This window comes from Gadus chalcogrammus, chromosome 4 (assembly GCF_026213295.1).
Source record: "Gadus chalcogrammus isolate NIFS_2021 chromosome 4, NIFS_Gcha_1.0, whole genome shotgun sequence".
In the NCBI taxonomy this organism is placed as follows: Eukaryota; Metazoa; Chordata; class Actinopteri; order Gadiformes; family Gadidae; genus Gadus; species Gadus chalcogrammus.
Window position 1 is genome coordinate 28941244 of NC_079415.1, and position 23554 is coordinate 28964797.

Sequence of the window (23554 nt, forward strand, 5' to 3'; positions counted from 1 at the left end):
CAGTGTGTCGCTCAGTTGCTCCGTCATGGCTGATCCCAGATCCCAGTGTTGACCTAAAGTTGATGAGTATAAGCAAATCAAGGATGTCAGAGGGTGTAGTAAAAGAGATAGAAGTCTGGCAGCAACAAGTATGGGGAGACCATCTACTGATTTACACTGATGGGTCAAAGGAGCGTGAGAGTGGTAAAGTAGCAGTGGGTATTAGCATTCCTGAAATCAGGTACAGAATAGGGCATAGAGTCTCAGATCATATGTCAGTATTCACAGCAGAGATGGTGGCAGTCTTATGGGCCTTACGATGGGTGGAGGATAGTAAACAGGGGTATTCAACAATATGTAGCGATTCAGCTGCAGCTTTAATTTCAATAAAAGAAGGAAAATCCAAGTCCAGACCGGGTTAGGGTTAGGGTTAAGGCGGGGAGGGAGGTGGGGTTTCTCTGGCTGCCGGCTCATGTGGGTGTGAAAGGGAACGAGGAGGCGGATGAGGAGGCAAAGAAGGCGGTGAAGGAGGAAACAGTGCAAATTCATCTGCAATATGGGGCACCCGAGTACATGGAAAAAATGAACAGGGCTCTAAAGGAAATCAAAATTCAAAATTCAAAATTCTTGGGAGAAGGAAAGGAAGGGAAGGGCGTACTTTACAATACAGGAAAATGTAAATAAAGATAGGTGCACTTTTAGGTGCATAAGAAAAGATGATGTAGCAATCACAAGACTGAGGCTTGGACACTGTGGGCTGAGGAGTGGGCTGGCTCTGATTGGCAAACACCAAGTAGGCAGGTGTGAGTGTGGAGAAGGAGAGACTGTACAACATGTACTTCTCCAGTGGGGGCGCTATTCCAGGCAAAGGAGGACTCTGTACCGGAGGCTTGGATCAGCTGGATAATCAGTTTTTAGTGTGCGCACCCTTTTAAATCTGGATTCAGTGGATAAAACAAAGGAATTGATGGACTACCTTCACATCATTGATAGATAGATAGATAGATAAATACTTTAATAATCCCAGAGGGAAATTATTTTTGTCACGAACTCCAGATATACATACACAAATAAATAAATAAATAAATATTAAGAATAAAATATAATATAAAATATAACATATATGTATCCATATCCATATATATATATACACACACGCATATACGTGTATATATATATATATATATATATATATATATATATATATATATATATATATATATATATATATATATACATATAAATACAACATAAATACACATACATACACAAAAGATAAAAGATACAACCTAAGAAAAACAAATCACAAATTTAAGGACAATATAAATATATATACAACACCATGTATACATAGATATATATATACATATACATACATACATACATATATACATACACATATATATATATATATATATATATATATATATATATATATATATATACATACATATATATATATATATACATACACATACATCCATAAAAGACAGCACTGTACAAAAAGAATTGTACAGTATTGTGCAAAAGGTGCAAGAATTATAGTCCTTGTTTGAGGTCAGAGATTACAGAGAGGGACGGTGTCTGACATTCTAAGGGAGTATTTACCTTTATTGGCTTTATTTAGTATTTACGTAGTCATTGGAGTATATAAAAGGATTTAAAGTTTAGGGGGAAATAACAAACAGTGGGGGGCAGTAATACGCCATAGCTGCGTCCAGACTACCTAAATAGAAGAAGAAGAAGAAGAAGAAGAAGAAGAAGAAGAAGAAGAAGAAGAAGAAGAAGAAGAAGAAGAAGAAGAAGAAGAAGAAGAAGAAGAAGAAGAAGAAGAAGAAGAGGAAGTTACGCCTCCTACTACAAGTTACGCCTCCGTCTTGCAGGACGCAGACAGACCCTACTCTACGATCGTGTACTACACGTAGTTCTTTCCTTGAGAGACACCATGGCTCGCAAACGAGCGAAGCATAGCAGTTGCTTAGTGTTTGGATGTACAAATGAACACAAAAGTCTATATTTTGTTCCTTCCTCCGAGCCGCTGAAGAACCAGTGGGTTAATTTTATTGTCTCTGGAAATGTGCCAGTCTGCGCCAAACATTTCACTGACGACTGCTTCCTCAACTTGGGCCAATACAGAGCTGGACTTGATCAACGTCTGAGAATCAAGTCTGGATCAGTACCAACTCTCCATGGCTCAGCTACAAACCTCGAAAAAGTAAGTTAACTAACGCCATATCATTGTGTTGCTTTACTGTGTATTGTTCCGTTGTTACCATTATAATGTTGCTTTAGCATTAGCGCTACAGCTAACAGCCAAGTTACTGTCGCTAATGCTACGGTAGATAGCATCAGTTATGTGTGTAACTACCATGGACCTATAAGAAAGGACAGCGGATGGCCGCTGTAGCACCCGATTTGGTTCTCTCTTTCCCCCCCCCCCCAGTTCCTGTCCCCCCTTACGCTGATTTACTGATGAGCCGTGCGTTGTTGCTATGTTACCGTACGTAATTGAGGAAGAAACGTAAATCGATAACAGCTGGATGTACGGCAAACCTCACACCAGGCTGTGCGGCAGTAGTCGTCTACTAGTCTGCTACGTTGATTTTAGCGTCACAACACAACTATAACACACACCCCAGACAGCAATGGGGCGTCGAAAACGGGTTGATTGTTGGTTAAAATAGTCGGTTTCCGTCAGACGACTAAAATTCACCGTTGAATCAACGTGGTGGATAGTCGTTATCTCGACGGTCGGAGAATGTCGAAAATACTACGTTGTTTCAACGATGATTTGCTTGCTAATTTTCAACGTCATTTACCACACGTCGAAATGGCGTTGAATTGAGGTTGTAACGCATATTAGCAATTTTCCTGATATTTCGATTGTCATTTTGTAATGAGATCAATTAATGCTTATCCTTGTAGATAATCTGCAGGTATGGCCATTGAATGTCGCAGCTACAACTATTTCTGGCAGGAAAACTGGTCTATATACTTTTAGCAAGCTCACACAAACAGCTTTCACAATTGCAATAAAGATCACTGGTTAAGAAAACCCCATTACAACAGTAGCATTTGAGAGGGGTTAAAACACAGAAGCTGCAATTTAGAAATCCTAGTAAAGCGATGTAAACACCATGAGATCTACTCACGATTCACATTAGTTCAGATCCAAAGTTAGTCATAAGATAAGCCCCAAAGCCCACTTACCTTATTGATTTCCACGCCCCTATTCTTTGAAATAATTACTCAAGAGTTCGGCTTGACAAAGATTAAGGTTTTAGTACCCATTTGATTGTGTTTTTTGAAAACTGTTAAGGAATAAACAAACTACATTAATAGAAATGTGTTGCAAGGTTGTAATAACACAGAAAAACAAGTTAACTTGAAATAAACAAACATACATGTAATGGAGCGGGAGAGGGAATACAGTAACCAGGGGTCAGCAACCTTTTCAACATTCAGTGCCAGTTTGACATTTTCTCGTTAATATGCCATAAGAAACAATGTATTAAATATTAAGCTGAATTATGACACAGCGACCAAAAATATTTCCAACACATTAAATGTTTATCTCAAACATCTCAAAGCACTACTTTCAGAAACTTATTCAAAAAACCATTTGCACTGAGAAGTGTAAATGTGGAAACGTCCGCATCAATATCTTTAAAGACATGTACAGCTTTACAAAAAAATATGTGACGGCCATGCTTACATATACAGGCCACAACTATTTTTGATATCATTTCAGAACACTGCTTTCAGTGACTAATTTAAACATCTTTGCACTGGTAGGAAATGCCCAAAAAACAGAATAAAGTGGGGGAAATAAATCTGTAGTAATGATTATGCTGCCGCATTGTAGAAGGGAAGAAATTGAATAAAATAAAAATAAAATCCCAAGTGTGCCAATGTAGTATGCAGTAAAATAAATAATGAGGCATAGCAAACACTTACGGAATGGCTTCAAATTACATTCCCCAAACATAGATGTGGACAAAGGAGATGCATGAAAGAGACAAGTAGTTGTCTTCATCTCCGTAACAAGAAATAGTGATGGCAAAATTTACCCCCAAACAGCAGAGGTGCATTTAATCGATGGGATACGTGAAATGGGCTTTTTTTGTACCTAAATCAACTGTAGATGATAAAGACTGAACCAGAGGATAGCACACTGTTTTGGAGAAAGCACATGCTGGAGCATCGCTTATAAAAGGAGCACACCTTAGAGGTTTACCTCTGAAGGTTCTCTCAGCAGCTGGGTGAGATCATCGACAAATGCTTTAAGGTAGTCATACATCATACACATTGTTGGTACCCCCGTGTTAAAACAAAAACTTGAAACTGACAAAAGTAACTATACATCAATATTTCTTAGTAATGAGACTTTTTATGGAATTTTGGAACAGAATAATTAAGCAATATCACACAAGAGGGAGTGCTGTTGTACTGAATATCAGCACGGCTGTGATTCTCTTCCCAGCCGTAGTACAACAGCACTCACTCCTGAGTGATATTGCTTTTATCCAACAGTTCTACAAGCACCAATCATTAGTTAACAATAATAATTAACAACATATTATGTTCAGATTTCTTTGGTTCATTAATGATTTATTTGGCTCCGCCAACACAAATAGATCCGCAACTGGACTGAACTGTTGCCAAGCAACACAAACACATTAGCATTACATTAGGTTCCCTTGTTCCTCTTCTGGCGACCATTCTTAATTCAACTTAATTCAGCTGCAATCTAAGCTACAAAAAGATTGTTGATAACATTAACGGTTATGAGAACACCCGTAAAGCGGAGCGATACGTGGATAGTTAAAAGACCCAGTGCTGTTATACTCTATATCAGCACTGGAATGCCTCTTGTCCAATCAAATTACTTGGTCGGAAGGAACTGACTTGGATAATTTGTAATAATCTTCATCTTCTGCCTCAACTTCTTGTAGTAGAGCTTCTTGGCCTCTTGTGGCACAAAGAACTGCAGCATTTCTTGGAGAGTGCATTCAGATTCCATATATAAATAGTTAAAAAAAAATAATAATCAGGTATACAGGACCATGCGGAGGGCCGATCCAATGTGTTGGCTGAGCTACAGCCTTGACAACCTGATAGTGCTTAATTTCATAATGCATTTGATGGTGTTGCCTTTGATTCACGAATTCTCCATTCAGCCCACTGCACGCATTCTCCTTCATCTTCTGCAAGACACAAATGCAAACATAAGAAATGAATGAGAGAAATCATAACACTTAAGATTTATCTGCCAGTTTACGTCTATCCGCCTGTCCAAACAACAGTGGCGGTTGTCATATTAAATCTAGGCACTAAGGCCACATACAGCTGATGCTCATGAAGTAAGGCAGATAAGAAACTGATAACTACTGATTTCTCCTTTCCTGGCACAGTCCTTAACATATGTAATGAGGCTAAAAACGTATAACATTACATAACTGACGACCAGTCTAATGACCGTGAAATTTGCAGGCAGTATCGTATGATGTATGCACAAGCTAATATGCTTATCAGAAAATTTGGTATGCGTTCATCTTCTGTGAAAATAACACTTGCTGCTTCTTGCTACAAAAGAAGCGGCATTCAATTATGGTATGAGGCTACAACTCAAAGTGCCTAGATGGAGTAGCGCAAGCCTTCCGTTTGTGAATGTTGATGTGCCAACTTGTCCTGCTGTTCTCAGAAACCTTATGTATAGATGTATGTGTAGACTACTGTGTCTTGCAACAAGTAAGGGATAATGGACCACGTTAGACTATCAAAAGTTAATACACGTCGGCCCCAAAGCGGAGGGCCGATCCAATGTGTTGCGGGCGCCCTCTGGAGGCGCCCTTAATTAATTAAAATATACGAAACAAGCGAAATTAAACCAAACATGTTCCCAAATGGAACGGAGAAGGGAGGGGGCGGGGGATTAAAGTTAGGGCGCACTGAAACCCTCACCGTAGTACGCAGGACAATGCGACAAAGCCATCTATCCCATTCTATAGAAAATATTGAGATATATATCGTATATCGCCAGTCAGCCAAAAAATATCGGGATATGATATTTAGCCCATATCGTGCAGCCCTAATCTGAATACAGACGTCGCAAAACCTCTACATCCAGCTCTCCAACAAGAAGTTGACAACGAAGACCTTACGGATGGCACAGGCAGGCGATTTGTTCACTGATGCATTTCCAATGCAAAAACCCCGACAACCAATTGGAATACAGACGCTGCAAACCCTCTCCATCCAGCTCTCCGAGAAGCAGTTGACAACAACGGAGACCCTACAGATAACACAAGCCCGTGATTGTTTCACTTGCTCCAAATTAAACGGTAAGGGAACTAATTTCAGACAAAGCATCTTTGCACTTTTGTTTTTTCAAAGGTATCTGATGGGTTTGCACAAATAGGAAGTAGGCTAATTATATTTGAGGTTATCTGGCACAACATTGTATTGTTATTGTTGGTGGCATCATTGAATTTTTTTTTTTTACAAGCAGTCGCAATTGCAAGAACTAAAATATTACTGACTGGCTATGCAAACTGCAGCTTACTGATGTTTCATGAATGGTATTAGTGAGTTAATATTTCTTTTTATGGAGTTTCTACAGAATTGGCCTGTTAAGAGCTACCTTTGCCCTTAAGAATTCAATACACGTCAACACAAAATAACCTTGTTGTCCTGGAGATGTTTTGAACAGGCATGCCAGTTTCAAGGCCCTCGGTCAGGACTCGAGTGTGAGACACTGCTCAGAGACTAAAAGGGAAAGTTGCAAGAGTAAAAGAAAAACATCAGTTACACCAAATATGTCAAACCACTTGGGTGTCTTGACCACAGTACACATAATCATGTCTTTTATTTTCTCTCTTACTACAGGCTTTTTACAATGTATAATGTACTGCACAACTAAATTGCCCAAACAAGTTCTAGCTTTTGTGAGGGAAAATAACCTTGAAATGACGGGTACATGAATTGATCCTGGCAAAAACATAAAAATGGCACCCAAGCAAAATACACAAATAAGGTAAAACGAACATTAACCTTGACGTTCCAGTTTCTGGGGAGCCTCGAGCGCCAGGTTCAAGAGCAGTTGACTGCTCGAGCTATACACTGCTCCTGAACCAGTCGCACGAGCCTCCCCAGGGAAGATGCTCATCTTCCGTTGATGTAGTTGGCAACTACGGTCGTACTGACATTTACAGCAATAACCTATTAATTATTTCATATTATATACAACTCTTGGTAAGTAGAATAACACGAATGGCGATCATGTTTGACTGTCGGTCTGTTAGCAACTTTAGTTCCACCATATTCGTTCATAGATGACTAACTAGATATACTAACTAACGTTAGCTTTATCATCAATGACATTCAGCTAAACTCTGTGCCAAATTGCTTATGGCTACTGCTATGCCAGGATAAGTTATTGCGGTTATCACAGCTGTGTATATTTACTTCACATTAACGTAGTCTATGTTTATATTAGACTACGTTCATATATGAGTAACATTAAGAAACAACATTGCTCATATGGCCAACTTAAAATGTCAAATTGCCAAAGAATAGCAGCTAAATGTCCGTTATATCAGAGACATCTATTGCGCTCGAGACATCGTTTGATTTGATTATCAAAGTTCATGACAGATTCTAGAAGGACATTGATAAATTATTAACGATTTCATGTTTACAAAATTGTTCGTTTGCTGTACTACAAGTAATGGAATTGTTATACCAATAATACTATGAATGTCATCCATTATATTCGTTTTAGTCCCATTTCCCAATAAATAACGTTGTCACGGTCACGTGACACGCGCTACCCTGACTAGCAGCTGAATCCCGCGAAACCGTCGCGGGGAAATCCAAATCATTAAAATGATAAATTTACTACGGGAAATCGACCCGTGGACATGTCGGCCCAGCTACATATTGTACCATAATACTAAATAAAACCAAATACTAATGACCCTTCACCCAAGCCTCCAGAAGGGCAAGAAAAAAAATCGAATATATGCAGTAACGCGCTCACACTAACTAGACTTCTTTATATAACTTAACTGCGTGCTGAATCCAACGTATCGTAATATTATTTCCTGAAAGAAAGGACAGCACTGTTGCATTCAAAACTTTTAATCGCCAACAACGGACGTTTCCCTTTTTCAGCGTGTAATGGCCGTGAAGAAGCCATAACACGCTGAAGGGCGCGCGGCCCGAAACGTCCGTTGTTGGCGATTCGAAGTTTCGAAAGCAACCGAGTGCTGTCCTTGCTTTCATGAAACCATAATACTCAACTCCATTTCTAAATTACGCTTCATTTGGAAACAATTCTGCTGCTTACCTTGCTATGCCACATGTAAATCCCTTGGCTGTCGGGTGCAGCCTGCTGGCAACGACGACTAATGTGCACACTGCACAGAAGTGCGGCCCCTCATTACAAATGCATTGAACCGGAACTGAAATCACACGCAGCCTCTTTTTTTTTAACCAATCTGATCACAGTTGATTTACTAGTACGCCAGGTGTGGCCATAATAAGAATGCATGTACTTTTCAACTTGAAGGGACTTTCAAATGATTACATAACTAAAAACGACATGTTATTAAATGTTAACATTCAAATACACATTCACACAGAATGCACGGTTTTAATCCTGTCAGATAAGCACACTGCAAGCCATCTCATAAATAGTATATCTTAGTTTATTACAGCTGCCTGTAGGACCTTCTACACTTCAATGTGAATGTATTTGTATATTTATCCTGAAATAGGTCCTTAATAGGCTATACATTATTAGAAGGGGGATTCTTCACTTGCATGTGAAAGGGTTAAATGCAACTATTCATTGTTGTCACACTATGCCATCAAAACTAACTTTGTGTTTTTTTTCTTCTTCATTTGCATATTTATGGGACACTGAAGACCATTCAAAGCTCACGGCAGAAAAGGTATCAAACTTGCATTTCAAAATTGTATCCGATACACACAGAGATGGCCTCTTATTGGAGTAAAAGGAGGCGAGTCTTGTCCAACGCAAGGGAGACAGAGAACGAGATTTTGCAGCAATTACATTTAAGTACAGTTAATCAGGCTGAAAATGCCCCCCCTAGCTTACCAGATCTAGCACTGTGTGGGGCAACAGTGGCAAACAGTCCTGACCAAAACACTACAGACAGTGATGCCAGTGAAAGAGAGGATTTTAGTGGGTTATCCAGCTCTGATGAAAGTGAGCCTGAGGAAATGAGTTTACAAGTTAAACTAAAGCAATGGGCATCAACTTTTGGCATTACTCTTGTTGCAGTTACCGCTCTTCTATCAATATTGAGAGTACACCACTCTGAGCTGCCTAAAGATGCCAGGACACTTCTTGGCACACAAAAGAAAATAGCTGTGCATGCATTAGGTGGTGGTGAATATCACCATTTTGGATTGGCTAAGGGAATTTTATCAAAATTGAATTCAATCCATTTGCCTAGCTGCCTTCAGACAATTCGGTTACAATTCAACATCGACGGTTTACCCATTTTTAAGAGTTCAAAAGTTCAGTTTTGGCCAATTCTTGCGATGCTCTTGCTTCTTCACCAATCCTAATTCCTTGTCTTCTGCAATCCAAAAAAGAAAAAAAAAAAGATTTTTTTGTTATTGAACTTTGTCTTTATATAAAATACACCAGTCCTAAAATCGAATTAATGAATGAAAAAAAAAAAAAAAAAAAACGACAAATAGCCAAAAAATATATATCTGAGTGGTGACAAACTGCTGTAAATCAGCTGTGAATGATCTGAGTAGTTAGAGTGCTTCAGCTGAGTAGCATTGTATACTCTTCCTGCGAAGTGCTTTTTTTTTCTTTCTATTTTTTTGGTTTTTGAGAAGGTAATTCTGGGGAGGGGGCATTTGCCTCGAGCCCGGCAAGCCTTTGAAGATAGTTAGGTTGTAGATAGTTAGGCTTAGATAGTAGTTAGAGACGACAGGTTTCAGAGTACGTCTTCACCCAAGTTAAGCTGGTGTATGCAGTTCTCTCACCACTTATGATAGTGATTCAATTTTCAATTCAATTTTATTTGTATAGCCCTTAATCACCATTACAGTCTCAAAGGGCTTAACAGGCCAAATATTTCTGAGACTGTGATCAACTGTGATCACTGTTGATCTTGCAACATACACACTATGTTATATATAACAACAATGACTGATATATAGGCCAAATATATTTCTAAGGCTTATTTTTCACACTCAAAACACAGCGATTTTTTTTCACCTCATTGACAGATGGCACAGGTGTGGAAGGTCGTCGAATTCAAAGATAGGAGCACTACCATAGTGCCAAGCAGCTGGTTGGAGGAGGCAGGGGAGTCATGGAATTGTTTCTGGCCTCCTAGTTCTTACGATCATAACCGCCTCCAGAAGGCAGTCGCGCACCACCTTCCTCCAGGTGCAGCGTGGGACGTGCACGGTGACGTGAGGGTCTTGGTTAGCTGTGGTAAGGAAAAATGCTGCATATGAAAACGTTTCTATAAGATTCAACTTGCTAAATTTCACTAATGAATGCCATTCACTTTCAGCAACATATGTTAAGGCAAAGGACTACCTGAAAAAGTCCTTACTGTGTTTAACATCAGACATACAGTCAGAGGCTGAAGACCCTATCAGAAGGAAAAAAAGGTAAAAAACAAAAAATGTTCTCCTCTCCAGAGGTGAATTGGGCCACACATTCCCGCTATCCATCAGACCCTCCCAACCCTCTAAGCCCCTTCCTTGGATAAACGACTCCCTTCAATCGATGCGCTCTAACCTCATGGGCTGCTGAGAGAGAATGGCATAAAACTAACAACCCATCAGATTTAACACAATACCAGTAACTATTATCATCTTTTGCTTACAATGTCACAGCAGCGAAAAATTCTTGTTACAATGACAAGATTCACAATACAACTGACACCCGGAAACGGTTCTCTACTTTCAAATACTAAACCTTTCCCATCTTGCTACAAACCTCACAGCAGACCCTTATGCTTCATTCTTTACTGACAAAGTGGCTGCTAATAGCAGGCAGTTCTCTGAACCATCCACAGGCAACTTATCATCCCTCACTACCTTCGAAAAGCTCCTGAAAACTCAGCTCTTCCTAGAATGACTCTTGTCCTAACACTTTTTAACTTTCAATGCACTCTTCCATCTTTCTATTGCACTTAAACTTCAGACAGTGTTCAGGTGACTAGTGGCACTTTTTGGCACTCTTAGCAAGGTGTTAAAAATAGTGTTGTAGCTTAAATGTTAGTCCTCTTGTTGTAAATCGCTTCAGCTCAAAGCATCTGCTAAATGCATAAATGTATATGTTCTCTGTTAATATTTCTGGTGTTACCCACTGACTGCCATGACTGTCCTTGCTTTGTTCCAAAGGCCAAACTCACGCTACCTGCAGGAGCCAGCTGGAAGAGCCCAGACCACTAGGGGCCCGCCGCAACACTATTTTGAAGGTGCAGACCTTTAGAGTTAAACTGAACAGCAATGAAACATTTTAGAAATTAAAATATAAATATTTCAGAAACGGCTGTTTGACTGCCCATTTAGTCTGAAATTAAACTGGCACTTACTATGCTAAGGTGTGGACACTGATGACGAGGCACCACCCCCCCTAAGGAAAACAGCACGACAATCTGTAGATGTAGGGCCAGGTAGGAGGGGCTAAAAAATATGTTGTATGTGTTTACTGGTTAATGCCGGTACAAATGGTACTTTGAAGCACCATTTGAAACAACACCATGTTTAACACAAATGTTAGAAATACCATTTGGCTCTCTTATTCAGTTTTGAAGTGTTTCATTTTTTTCAGACATCAATAGTGAGTGGCTATTTGGGCCATCGACCACCCAAAGAGGTAATAACACACACACACACACACACACACACACACACACACACACACACACACACACACACACACACACACACACACACACACACACACACACACACACACACACACACACACACCTCTGTTGTTGGCATCCCAGGACCAAGCCAAACTTCCTCGATATCAGGCGAACTGATGGTTGAACAAGTAAAACTTAAAATATTTTAACTTACACACAATTACATGATTTTTTTTTTTTTTTTAATCCAGCTCAATCAAATGGCAGCCAGAGACTTGAGCTACTACATCTAGGTAAGTGTTGGCGTCAGTAGAATACCTAATTTCAACATGTATTGATTGAACATGTATTTATATTAATTTCTTACAAGGTAAATCTTACAAACTCTTCCTTAAATACACTACTTTGAAAAATATATATAATCATTGGCACTTGACACTAATCAATGACTTTTGAATATAGATACAGTCCAACCAAGCCACCAGCTATTGCATGGTAAGTCGAGGAGACAAACATTCTAACCATTGTTTATCATTATCATACACATTATAATTAAGATGAAATGGGAAAGTACACCAAACCCCAGAAAACCTTTCTAATAAGTAACTTACATGAACAGATATGGGAATATCTAAAGTCGTGGAGCTGCTTTCCAAAGTGCTGGAAGAAAATAAATTGATGAAAGCGGAAATTACCAACCTGGGGAGTGAAGTGAGGGCGCTTAGGAGAGAGATGGTGAGGCCGGTAGCACCAGAAGCTGCCGCTTCGTCCATCAAGCTGCCTCTGAGGACCATGGAGGAGTTTCAATTAGCAGAGGCTGTTATGAGAGAAACCCCCTGCGAAAAACAAAAGATGGTAGGTACAAATCTGCACTACCCAAAAGCTAGTCAAAGTATATGTGTAAATTAATAAAACCATACCTCTTCTTTCCAGCCATCCACTACATTACTCAGTATTTGTAGGAAGTATCTTTCAAAACAAAATTAACGCATTACTCATTATGTGAAACAGTGAGGAGTTCACCTAACCTAAATTGGTACATACAGTATCTCACAAAACCCTATGCCATTTTTTCAAATGTTTTAATGTATCTTCTCATGGGATAACTCCATATACACAAAACGTTGATGTAACTTAAAGAAGTCAGTGTAGAGTTTGTAGATTACGATAGATTTATTGTCACTATGGGCGCAATGGTCATGTTCATAATTAAGTGTACTCAGTTATGTGGCCAGCTGTTTAGTTGTTAATGGATGTGTTTTTAGTCATAATCTGAGGACAATAAATCTATAGTTCTCTACAATATGTATAATGACTAGTTTAACTTATAATAAAGTTTCATGCCAAGGGTTATCCTATGAAAAGAAACAATAAAATATTTGCAAAAATGGGAGGGGTGTAGGCCTATTCACTTTTGGGAGATATTGTAATTATACATGTTATAATAATCTATGTTTCACTTGTTTGTTGGTTTATTATGTCTTGTCAGATCTTAACATTCAGTCTAATTGGAGGGCACACTGCAGAAGAGGCCGTAAGAAGGATGTTGCAGAGTGGCCTAACCAATAACCTGGCGTGTCGCTTCAACTGGGCAGGGAAAGGCTTCAAGGAAGCCTTCAAAAGCACTGTCCTTAGTGATGTACTGTTCGGTATGTTTGTCAAAACTCAGTCACAACACACAAGCATTAGACACAGATACCACTGATTAAAATAAATGCTTTTAAAACAGCAAGTCGATTTTTAAATATGCCCTATGGGTAGTCTTCTGAGCTATGCTTATTTCATGTAAAATCAGAAAAAGTCAATTTATAGGCTACTATGCGATCTCAGTTTTGTGTCCAGATGCAGCAATGCTTTTAACACTGACAATATTCTGCACTGCACTCTTGGACTATCCGTCAGCACTAGAACACTTTAGTTTGACGTTATTTTACTTTTACTATCTAGCTATCTTGCACCGAAAGCCTACATTCACATAAGAATGTAACAACGCGCTACTCCGCTAGCCTTGGCTACTCGTGGTATGTCGGGCTACGGGCATGCATGCCCGTAGCCTACCAATTTAACCCTGCATGCATGCATTCTGTAATCAAAGAAGTAACTGGGATGGAGTCGATGTGGTAACCCATAGTGCAGTAAAATGAGACCGAGAGGACAGTGAAACCACTGCACTGCGCACCAGCGTTAAGGGTCTGTGGTTAGGAAACAAATTGCTGACTTTTTGCCTGGTGCACTATGCAAAAAATGGCCATGGTGGCCATGGCCATGTTACAGCTTACCGTCGCAATGTTGGTAATTCTTGACCGGGTTTCTTTCCTTCTTTCTTTCTTTCTTTCTTTCAGCTGCACTCCAAAAACAGCTGCCAGGGACCACCCATGTTGTTTTTTCAGGGACACTGAAGAAGTGGCTTAAATATGCACCGGAGAGAGAGGGAGGTGGAGGGAGGCGAACAAATGAACGCGATCAGGTAGGCCTATGTGCGCTTGTTCCACACATCATGCGTCCTTCGACGGATGAGCGTCGCGAGTGCGACTCTGAACCATGGATGGACAGGTCTGAACGGACGGACCCAAAATGCATTTCGAGAGCGCAATGCTATGGAGCCAGTTTCCTGCCATAATTCCAACCTGAAAAAAAAAGTTTCAAAGGCTTATAAATTCAAACTAAAATTCAAACATCTGTAAACATGATTTTGCGTTCTATTTTATCTTCATAATTTTCACCAACACATTTTCAAAGTTCTAACAATATCACCTGCGCATTTGCAGAGTTTCAAATCTGGCACTGTTCGAACAGTGTATTTCATTGTTTCCCGGTTTTGAAACCTTGTAAATGGGAACAGGTGTTAAAAACATGTAAAGGTGTACGTTTACGCCATTGCAATGTCTTTTTTCAGAACTGACTTTTCAGAGATTTGACCATGCAGGCGCAAGCTTTGAGTCACGTGAATATTGGCAGCGTTCTGTCGCGCATTCGTTTTGAAACTCCTGACAGTCTGAAGAAAAATAAAACGTTCCTGGGGGCGGGACCATTTAGCTCTAAACCTATTGGTTGCTCTCGGCTGACGTACATTCCAATCACATGTGCCGATCACCGGCCTGTGCGTGATTGACAATGCTCTGCCAATGACAAGAATGTGATTGGAATGTACGTCAGTACATTCCAAGCGGTCAGACAACTATCATACCGTCGCAGTACACCGCCCAGACTCCCCCATCCGTGCCAACACCCGCATGGGGAGGGACGAAGGATGTACATGTGCCGTTCACCGGCCTGTGCGTGATTGACAGTGCTCTGCCGATGAAAAGAATGTGATTGGAATGTACGTCAGCCGAGAGCAACCAATAGGTTTAGAGCTAAATGGTCCCGCCCCCAGGAACGTTTTTTTTTCTTCAGACTTTTGACTGTCAGGAGTTTCAAAACAAATGCGCGACAGAACACTGCCAATATTCACGTGACTCAAAGCTTGCGCCTGTGTGGTCGAATCTCTGAAAAGTCAGTGCTGAGAAGTCACTTCTGAAAAAATACATTGCAATGGCGTAAACGTACACCTTTACAAGTTTTTAAAAATAAATATTCAACCTTTCAAAACTTATTTCTCAATGTATGAACACCTGTTTGCAGAATCCCATTTACAAGGTTTCAAAACCGGGAAACAATGAAATACACTGTTAGAACAGTGCCAGATTTGAAACTGCAAATGCGCTGGTGATATTGTTTGAACTTTGAAAACATGTTGAATTTTTTTCAGGTTATAATGTCTTTTTTCAGTGTTGCAAAACCTTTTTTACAAGGTGTTGAGTTTTCAAACCCAGACTTACAAGCCTTTGAAACTTTTCTTTTCAGGTTTGAATTATGGCAGGAAACTGGCTCCATACAATGCAAGTCACGGGCGCATGGCGTAGTTTGAAACAAACCTCATTCAGTCGTATTGCTGGACTCATTTTGTATACCGCTTATGTTAATATTCTTCTATTTATTTTCAGGCGCCGCAGGATCCTCGACCATGAATGAATGTGTGTGTGTGTAAATAATAATTATATTCGTTAGAATAAGTAGGGTTAATTGGGTTTGGGTTGTTCGTGTTCGGTTATCACGTTGTGTTGTTCATTATTGTCGCCACCGTTGTTGTGTCATGTTTGTTTGTTGGGTGCTCTATGTGAGAGGATTTTAATAAAAGTAGTCTGCGTCGAGGGGTGTACGGGGCGCAGAACTACAGTTAAATAAAGCCTGACTGTGCGTTTCTTGGCCGCCGCTACAATATGTTTGACAACAATAGCCTATGTTCTGTGTATTCATATATTCATTAGAGCCTTGAAGGAGATTCAGTAGCCTTAAAATCCTAATTTAATTGTAGAGTCATATCATGATGTCCTTTAAATAAATCAGTGAGTGAAGAACCAACATCGACCACAATATTCGACCATAATCATTAGTTGAATAAAGGTTGAAAAGGGATTGACGTGCCGTCGTCGGTCGCCTTCCATTCAACGTTGAATCGACCTGGAACAGTATGAGCAAACTGCCGTTGAATCGACCAAAATTCGACCATAATCGTTGAATAAAGGTTGAAAAGGGATCGACGCGCCGTCGTCGTTCGCCTCCCATTCAACGTTGAATCGACGGTGGACAGTATGAGCAAACTGACGTTGAATCGACGTCCGGTCTCAACGCTGATTCAACATGTTTTGGTTGAAAATGCGGAGGTTGATTCACCGTTGATTCAACGTTCTTTTGCTGTCTGGGACACGTTATTCATGAAGGTATTTGTTAGACCATTCATAGTCAATCTTTGCAAAGGAATACGGTTAAAAGAGAAAAATAGGGGAAACCATCTCCATCAATAATGTATTTATTACGGCTGGACAAAGATTAAAAGTTTTAATCGCATCAACTCGCGATTAATCACACTTTTATCCACTCCAATTTAAGTTGAATGAGATATCAAATTGAATGACACATTATCATTTATACCAAATGTACTTATCAATAACTTGGCCAAGTTTTCTTGAGGGAGTTTTATTGAGTCACCCAGTGTGGTTTGAATACGACAATTACGGAACACTATTATAGGCATGTTTTCTCCTTCACACCTGATTCAAATCAAAGGGTTATTAGCAGATTTCTGCAGAGCTTGATGTCATGGTATTGAGTTGATGTGAGATGAACTATAAAATATGTAAATAAATCAAGGATGTAATATCATTTCATTAGGCTAATGTAATTCACTAAACATGCTTATCTTATATCTTCTTACAACTTGCACCTGGAATATATACAATGTAATAAATTGAGTACTGATTTTACTTTGTTGTCTCTACGCAGGCCAGCTCATCAAGTGCTTACATTCAGCAGCTTCTCTCAAGGGATGTTGCCTGCCAGACAGACCACCTGGAAACACGTACTGTAGGCACACAGCTATCCTTAAAGACTTTGCAGCCCCATTTTAAAAGTGAAGGTGTGTACTTTCTACATTGAGTATTTTTTCCCTTGATGTAGTAGATTCTAGGCAGCATAGATTCTAGGCTGATGCTAGATTCTACCTGCGCTAAAAAGCCTGATCCTCTTTGGAAAAGCATCATGCCCAGCGCCCTGCTAAAAGTTAAACTTGGAGTTGCAATTCAAAGATGGAATCAGTCAAGAGCCCAGAAGGGTTCAAAATGTATAAATGTTAGCTGAGCCGCTTACAGGGAACGACACGTTGTTGCTTTTTAGTGTCAAAATATAATTATTGTGCTTGCCTCGCATGTCATGTGGTGCTCAGATCATTTTGCGCTGGTGTTCGTTGAGTGTCCTTAACCTGGCCAACCACTTGAGCTTTGAGTCTAGGGAGGATGGTGCTGGAGGAGACGTCCCTCTCCAAAACTGTGAATCTTTGTCAGCAGTACACATTTTAAACCCTCTGTGTCAATGTTGCATACATTTAAAGAGTTTCTTTCACGTGTACAAATACAAAATGCCTCCCTTTATGCAATATCTAAATGTAAATATACTTTTTCCTTTTTTTCTGCCTCTGCAGAAGACTGCGATGCCTTTGGAGACCGTAGCACTCAACGTGGCGCCACCTCAGAGATTCTGGGTGTGGACGCCCCTGGCTCCTCCCACATGTCCAGCCACAGCGAGGAGCTGAAGATTCTGAGCGTCTACGGAAAAGGGGAGGGCCCACTGGCGGTGGACGGCCATGACACCCTCTTCACCGCGTCAGAAGTGGAGGCCCTGAACTCGCTGCCTGCGGACCACAGCGCGGCCAAGAGCCTGGAGCGCGGCGAGCGGCTGATCTGCCACGAGGAGCTGCGTGTGCAGGTTGGAAATCATCTTCTCATTCACCATCCAAAAGAGAGGCTCCCTCTGTCACAACTCTAAAACAAACCCATAGAAAGCTCACACCTTTATTATTCAGTAAACGTTTTTACACCGCCAAATATGCCCGTCTTATGCCCAACTTTTCCCCTGTGTGATCCGCGCGTTTACACTGACCGAGGTCATTTTCGCACCCCTATTAACCCACTCTGACCGTACACATATTGGCGGTTTCATTTTGATCTAAATGCGATAAGACAGCCTTGCGGTTCTAGGGGCGAGGCTTGGGTAGAGGTGTTGCTGCATTGTCTCTACAACAGAGACGATGCAGCGATATCAACATGAATAGTTGTAACTGGAGAGACGGTGAAATCCGCAAGCTGCTGACCATCATGGGAAAGAAGGTGATGCAGTCGCATTTAAAGAAGACGAAAGATGGTCGATCTAAGAGAAAGTACCAGACAAACTTTCCTTACAATGCTTAGTCAGCAAAGTGGTTAGCAAAATAAAGAATATTTCAGTATTTTTGCACTTGTAAACAGTTAATCTCGTTTTAGCCTACACTCAGATTTCAACTCATTCTTGCATGCGAGGGTCTTGAATCAAAAAATATGTAAATATATTTTGCATTCATTGTAAAGAGTCCAACTCTCCGTGTGTAGGCCCGCCTTCTCCGGTGTACCAAGAAAGCCAGCTCCAAGACGAAGGGGGATTTTACCCCTCAGTTTTACATAGGACATTGAAATTGCAGGGCGTTCCAAGCCGTGACCGAATCAGCTTGGCAGTGTGAAAAGGCATAATGTGTCGTTAGTGGGGATTGACAACTATTCTGTGAAAATGAAAGAATATGTCTTGTGTGTGTTTCCTTCTTTATGTGGAAAGCAGCAGACTCCAGACACCATTTCAATCAAGGTTGAAGAGGATATTGGTGGAGGCTTGCCCGCCGTGGGTTAGTAATACACATTGCATCTATCAAGAAAACCACCATGATCAACTGAGAATGTACTTGATTCTACCTGCGCTAAAAAGCCTGGTCCTCTTTTGAAAAGCATCATGACCAGCGCCCTGCTAAAACACGAGTCAAACTTCGGAGTTGCATTTCAAAGATGGAATCTGTCAAGAGCCAAGAAGGGTTTCAAGAGCTGGTTTATCATTCTCAAACATCACTGAATTCATAATGCATAAATGTTGGCTGATCAGCTTAGAGGGAAGTACACGTTGTTGCTTTTTAGTGTCAAAATATAATTATTGTGCTTGCCTCGCTAGTCATGTTGTGATCAGATCACTTTGCGCTGGTGTTCGTTAAGTTTCCTTAACCTGGCCAACCACTTGAGCTTTGAGTTTAGGGAGGAGGATGCTGGAGGAGACGTCCCTCTCCAAAACTGTGAATCTATGTCAGCAGTACACATTTTAAACCCTCTGTCAATGTGACATACATTTAAAGTTTCTTTCACGTGTACAGATACACAATGCCTCCCTGTGTCAAAACAATTAATTTTTCCTTTTTTCTCCGTCTGCAGAAGACTGCGATGCCTTCGGAGACCGTAGCACTCAGTGTGGCGCCACCTCAGAGATTCTGGGTGTGGACGCCCCTGGCTCCTCCTCCCACATGTCCAGTCACAGAGAGGAACTGGTGGTTAGCAGAATAAAGAAATATTTTGGCATTTTTGCACTTGTAAATAGTTAATCGCTTTTTAGCCCACATTCAGATGTGAACTCATTCTTGCATGCGAGGGTCTTGAATCCAAAAAAAAAAATAGGTAGGCAAGACATTGAAATTGTAGGGCGTGCCAAGCCGCGACCGAACCAGCTTGGCAGTGTAAAAACGCCTAATCTGTCGGTAGTGGGGATTGAAAACTATTCTGTGAAAATGACAGAATATGTCTTGTGTTTGTTTCCTTCTTTATGTGGAAAGCAGCAAACCCCAGACACCATTTCAATGAAGCTTGAAGAGGATATTGGTGGAGGCTTGCCCGCTGGAGGTTAGTAATACACATTGCATCTATGCAAGAAAACAACCTTGATCAACTGAGAATGTACTAGATTCTACCTGCGCTAAAAAGCCTGATCCTCTTTGGAAAAGCATCAGGACCAGAGCCCTGCTAAAACACGAGTCAAACTTGGGAGTTACATTTCAAAGATGGAATCAGGGTTTCAAGACAGATGCCACATGAGCTGGTTTATCATTCTCAAACATCAATAAATTCATAATGCATGCAATGTTAGCTGATCAGCTTAGAGGGAAGGACACGTTGTTGCCTTTTAGTGTCCAAATAGAAATTGTGCTTGCCTCGCTTGTCATGTTGTGCTCAGATCACTTTGCGCTGGTGTTCGTTGAGTTTCCTTAACCTGGCAAACCACTTGAACTTTGAGTCTAGGGAGGAGGGTGCTGGAGGAGACGTCCCTCCCCAAAACTGTGAATCTTTGTCAGCAGCTCACATTTTAAACCCTCTGTGTCAATGTTGCATACATTTAAAAAGTTTCTTTCACGTGTAAAAATACACAATGCCTCCCTTTATGCAAATAATGTATCAAAAAAATTACTTTTTTACCTTTTTTTTTCTCCCTCTGCAGAAGACTGCGATGCCTTTAGAGACCGTAGCAATCAGCGCAACGCCACCTCAGAGATTCTGGGTGAGGACGCCCCTGGCTCCTCCCACATGTCCAGTCACAGCGAGGAACTGAAGATTCTGAGTGTCTACGGAAAAGGGGAGGGCCCACTGGCGGTGGATGGTTGGTGGAAGGTTTCTCCCAACAATGCCAATATGATCGTACACATGAGGACCCGACCAGACGAGAAGCCGTACGGGTGTGACCAATGCACGAAGAGCTTCAGTCAGAAAGGCAACCTGAAAATCCACATGAGTACGCACTGCGGGGAGAAGCCCTACAGGTGTGACCAATGCGCAAAGCACTACAGTCAAAGCTACACCCTCAAGATGCACATGAGGACCCACACCGGCGAGAAACCCCACAGGTGTGACCAATGCAGGAAGCGCTTCAGTCAAAGTGAACACCTGAAGAGCCACATGAAGACTCACACCGGGGAGAAACCCTACAGCTGTGACCATTGCAAAAAGTGCTTCGCTCGGCATGGCGACCTGAACGTCCACATGAGGACTCACTCCGGCGAGAAGCCCTACAAGTGTGACCAATGCACGAAGCGCTTCAGTCGGACAAGCCACCTGAAGAGCCACATGATGACTCACTCTGGCGAGATGCCCTACAAGTGTGACCAATGCACGAAGCGCTTCAGTTGGACAAGCAGCCTGAAGAACCACATGAGGACTCACTCCGGCGAGAAGCCCTACAGGTGTGACCAATGCACGAAGCGCTTCAGTCATGGCTCCTCCCTGAAGATCCACATGTCGACTCACACCGGGGAGAAGCCCTAAAAGTGCGACCAATGCACGAAGCGCTTCAGTCTGACAAGCAGCCTGAAAATCCACATGAGGACTCACTCTGGGGAGAAGCCCTACGTGTGTCTGCAGTGCAACGTTGGCTACAGCGACCCAAGCAATTTGCGTGTGCACATGCTCAAGCACACTTTGACGCGGGGTAACGGGACGCTTTGATTGAGACCTCTGTCCTGTATTGGTTGAAATTACTGCTTTTAGTTTTTCTTTTCATCACGATTAAACGCTTCGTACCTTCGATTCACTTTCTGTTTTTATTAATTGATGTCCGTGTTGAATAACTTATTTCTAGGACACTTCTGACAGCAAAATATTTGATTTAATGTAGAGCTTGATCAGGGGAAGATACAGGAAGCGAAGTTACCAAGCATACAGTCAATGAGACGATGGGTGTACATGATTCTTAGAGGAAACGTTGACATCGTGGGTAAATACAAAAGAAACAAAGGTCAGGGGGAGGGGCCTTCGTGGAGTTTAGGATTGGTCAGAGGAGAGACCAAGTTAAATTGCAATTCACAATATGGGTGAAGTGGACATGGCTGCAAGACAGTTAAAGGAATCTATACAACAAAGAAGTCTGTGGATTGGCTTGATTATCAAACTTGGTGCCCACAGTTGCAAATGCAAACTATCTTGACACCTTTCAATTAGAGAGGACGGGAGGTATCTCTAGGTCCATGGAGAATGCATAGAAATTCATTGAAATTGACAAATTATTCAAACTGGGTTCATATAATTTGTATATTAAAGTTATGCTTGACATTGCCACAACATTGTCATTACCGTTATCTTTGTTATTACAAAAAGCCTGCAAAGTTCACTTGTGAAATTGACTGCTATTGAACCGCACATTATACATGATTGTGTTCATTCCACTTACCTTTCCATTCCGTTTGCTTAATGCTAACTACCTTGGATGGATTGTATCATAATAGGCGATAATGGTTGAAGATGATCCATTTTAAAAGGTCCCTGGTTAAATGTCTAGATCTCAGTGATGCTCAGTTTAGGACGTCCTCCCTCTAGAATGCGGCATTATTCTAACGGGACAAAGTCAGAAGATTCCTAGCATTGGTCCCCCTTCACTCCCTGTTCGCAGCGGCGGCTGGTGATCCAATTCGTGGGTGGGGTGCAGTAATGGACGGGGGTCCTCCAAGAAAATATAGAATTGGTTTCTGGGATGCCCACTAGCTAAAAATGTATTCTGATTCATAGCCTACATCCTGACGTTCAGGGCCTGGACAAGCTTACACTGCTTTCACTTTCATTCCACTAGCCATTGCTATTTGACCCATGGTTGTTCTGATATTGAGGCATATCATGAATGATCAATGTCCTATAGAGTTTTACCCGAGTCTCAAGGTCTATTTCAAATGCACTTTGGGACCGTTGTATCATTCATCATTTTTAAATACTACATACCGAATGACTTAATTAATATGTAATTTACTTGTGCCTTTTAAGTATAACATTGCATGAGGAGTCCAATTCCTCCACTGAAATGGGTAGAAAGTGCTTTTACGACTCTCCGCTAATTAACTATCTGTCACTTCTCTCTGCATGTAGTTATGTTGCGCAATGCACGAATACTGCTGAGGGACGTAGCCTATTTGATTCATTGGCTGAATTGTCCAATCAGCTCCAAATTACTTGAGTTGAAACACAAGACACAGTGTAGTGTCAAGTGTTTCTTTAATACTCTTGGTAGGATAACAAACCTACGATGATTGATCCGTTCCTTATGTCGTATGGTCATGTACAGGGGTTGGGTTTGTGTCGGGTGGGTCTCTTCTTTTTCTGTTTACTAATTATTTTGGTGTGTGTGTGTGTGTGTGTGTGTGTGTGTGTGTGTGTGTAGGCCTATATATATATATATATATATATATATATATATATATATATATATATATATATTATAATTGAATTAGTTTTACCCTGTTTATTTTAATTTGTTGTCTACCCATGGCACAATTCTTT

At 40.9% G+C, this 23554-nt stretch overlaps 2 protein-coding genes and 1 long non-coding RNA gene across 15 annotated transcripts; 2 read left to right on the forward strand and 1 right to left on the reverse strand.

Annotated features, from left to right (window-relative positions):
• Nucleotides 1–1712: 1712 nt before the first annotated feature.
• LOC130380312 (zinc finger protein ZFP2-like) lies at nt 1713–22520 on the forward strand. The gene is made up of 7 exons (XM_056587483.1): nt 1713–2194; nt 17187–17319; nt 17881–18164; nt 19044–19110; nt 19682–19797; nt 20077–20143; nt 20736–22520. The coding sequence occupies exons 1-7, from the start codon at nt 1925–1927 to the stop codon at nt 21554–21556; spliced, it is 1758 nt and encodes a 585-aa protein (XP_056443458.1). The 5' UTR covers nt 1713–1924; the 3' UTR covers nt 21557–22520.
• Nucleotides 2226–17176, forward strand: LOC130380321 (uncharacterized). Of its 2 annotated transcripts, XM_056587492.1 has the most exons (13): nt 2226–6323; nt 8911–8936; nt 10258–10468; nt 10551–10650; nt 11389–11465; nt 11592–11663; nt 11822–11866; nt 12113–12154; nt 12324–12356; nt 12481–12716; nt 13351–13510; nt 14204–14328; nt 15848–17176. In XM_056587492.1, the coding sequence occupies exons 1-13, from the start codon at nt 6146–6148 to the stop codon at nt 15869–15871; spliced, it is 1329 nt and encodes a 442-aa protein (XP_056443467.1). In that variant the 5' UTR covers nt 2226–6145; the 3' UTR covers nt 15872–17176. The 2 variants fall into 2 exon arrangements, with proteins under 2 accessions (XP_056443467.1, XP_056443466.1); XM_056587491.1 differs by having other exon boundaries at nt 14204–17176.
• Nucleotides 2614–14847, reverse strand: LOC130380329 (uncharacterized). 12 transcript variants are annotated; one of them, XR_008895262.1, is made up of 7 exons: nt 12561–14847; nt 11583–11623; nt 10577–10631; nt 10247–10463; nt 8330–9590; nt 6664–6747; nt 2614–5186 (listed from the first exon to the last, which is right to left on the reverse strand). It is a non-coding gene; the product is annotated as an uncharacterized LOC130380329 (long non-coding RNA). The 12 variants fall into 12 exon arrangements; XR_008895263.1 differs by having other exon boundaries at nt 10593–10631; nt 11583–11673; XR_008895259.1 differs by having other exon boundaries at nt 10247–11673; nt 12561–12697; nt 14141–14847.
• Nucleotides 22521–23554: the final 1034 nt, after the last annotated feature.

What these genes read in the sequence shown, in the direction of transcription:
- LOC130380312 (XM_056587483.1), top strand. Translation starts at nt 1,925, where the DNA reads ATGGCTCGCAAACGAGCGAAGCATAGCAGTTGCTTAGTGTTTGGATGT. An exon ending in GCCCCATTTTAAAAGTGAAG is followed by an intron (nt 17,320 to 17,880) that starts GTGTGTACTTTC and finishes CTGCCTCTGCAG; the next exon opens with AAGACTGCGATGCCTTTGGA. An exon ending in GTCACAGAGAGGAACTGGTG is followed by an intron (nt 19,798 to 20,076) that starts GTTAGCAGAATA and finishes TTATGTGGAAAG; the next exon opens with CAGCAAACCCCAGACACCAT.
- LOC130380321 (XM_056587491.1), top strand. Translation starts at nt 6,146, where the DNA reads ATGGCACAGGCAGGCGATTTGTTCACTGATGCATTTCCAATGCAAAAA. An exon ending in ACTTGAGCTACTACATCTAG is followed by an intron (nt 12,155 to 12,323) that starts GTAAGTGTTGGC and finishes TTTTGAATATAG; the next exon opens with ATACAGTCCAACCAAGCCAC. An exon ending in CCTGCGAAAAACAAAAGATG is followed by an intron (nt 12,717 to 13,350) that starts GTAGGTACAAAT and finishes ATGTCTTGTCAG; the next exon opens with ATCTTAACATTCAGTCTAAT.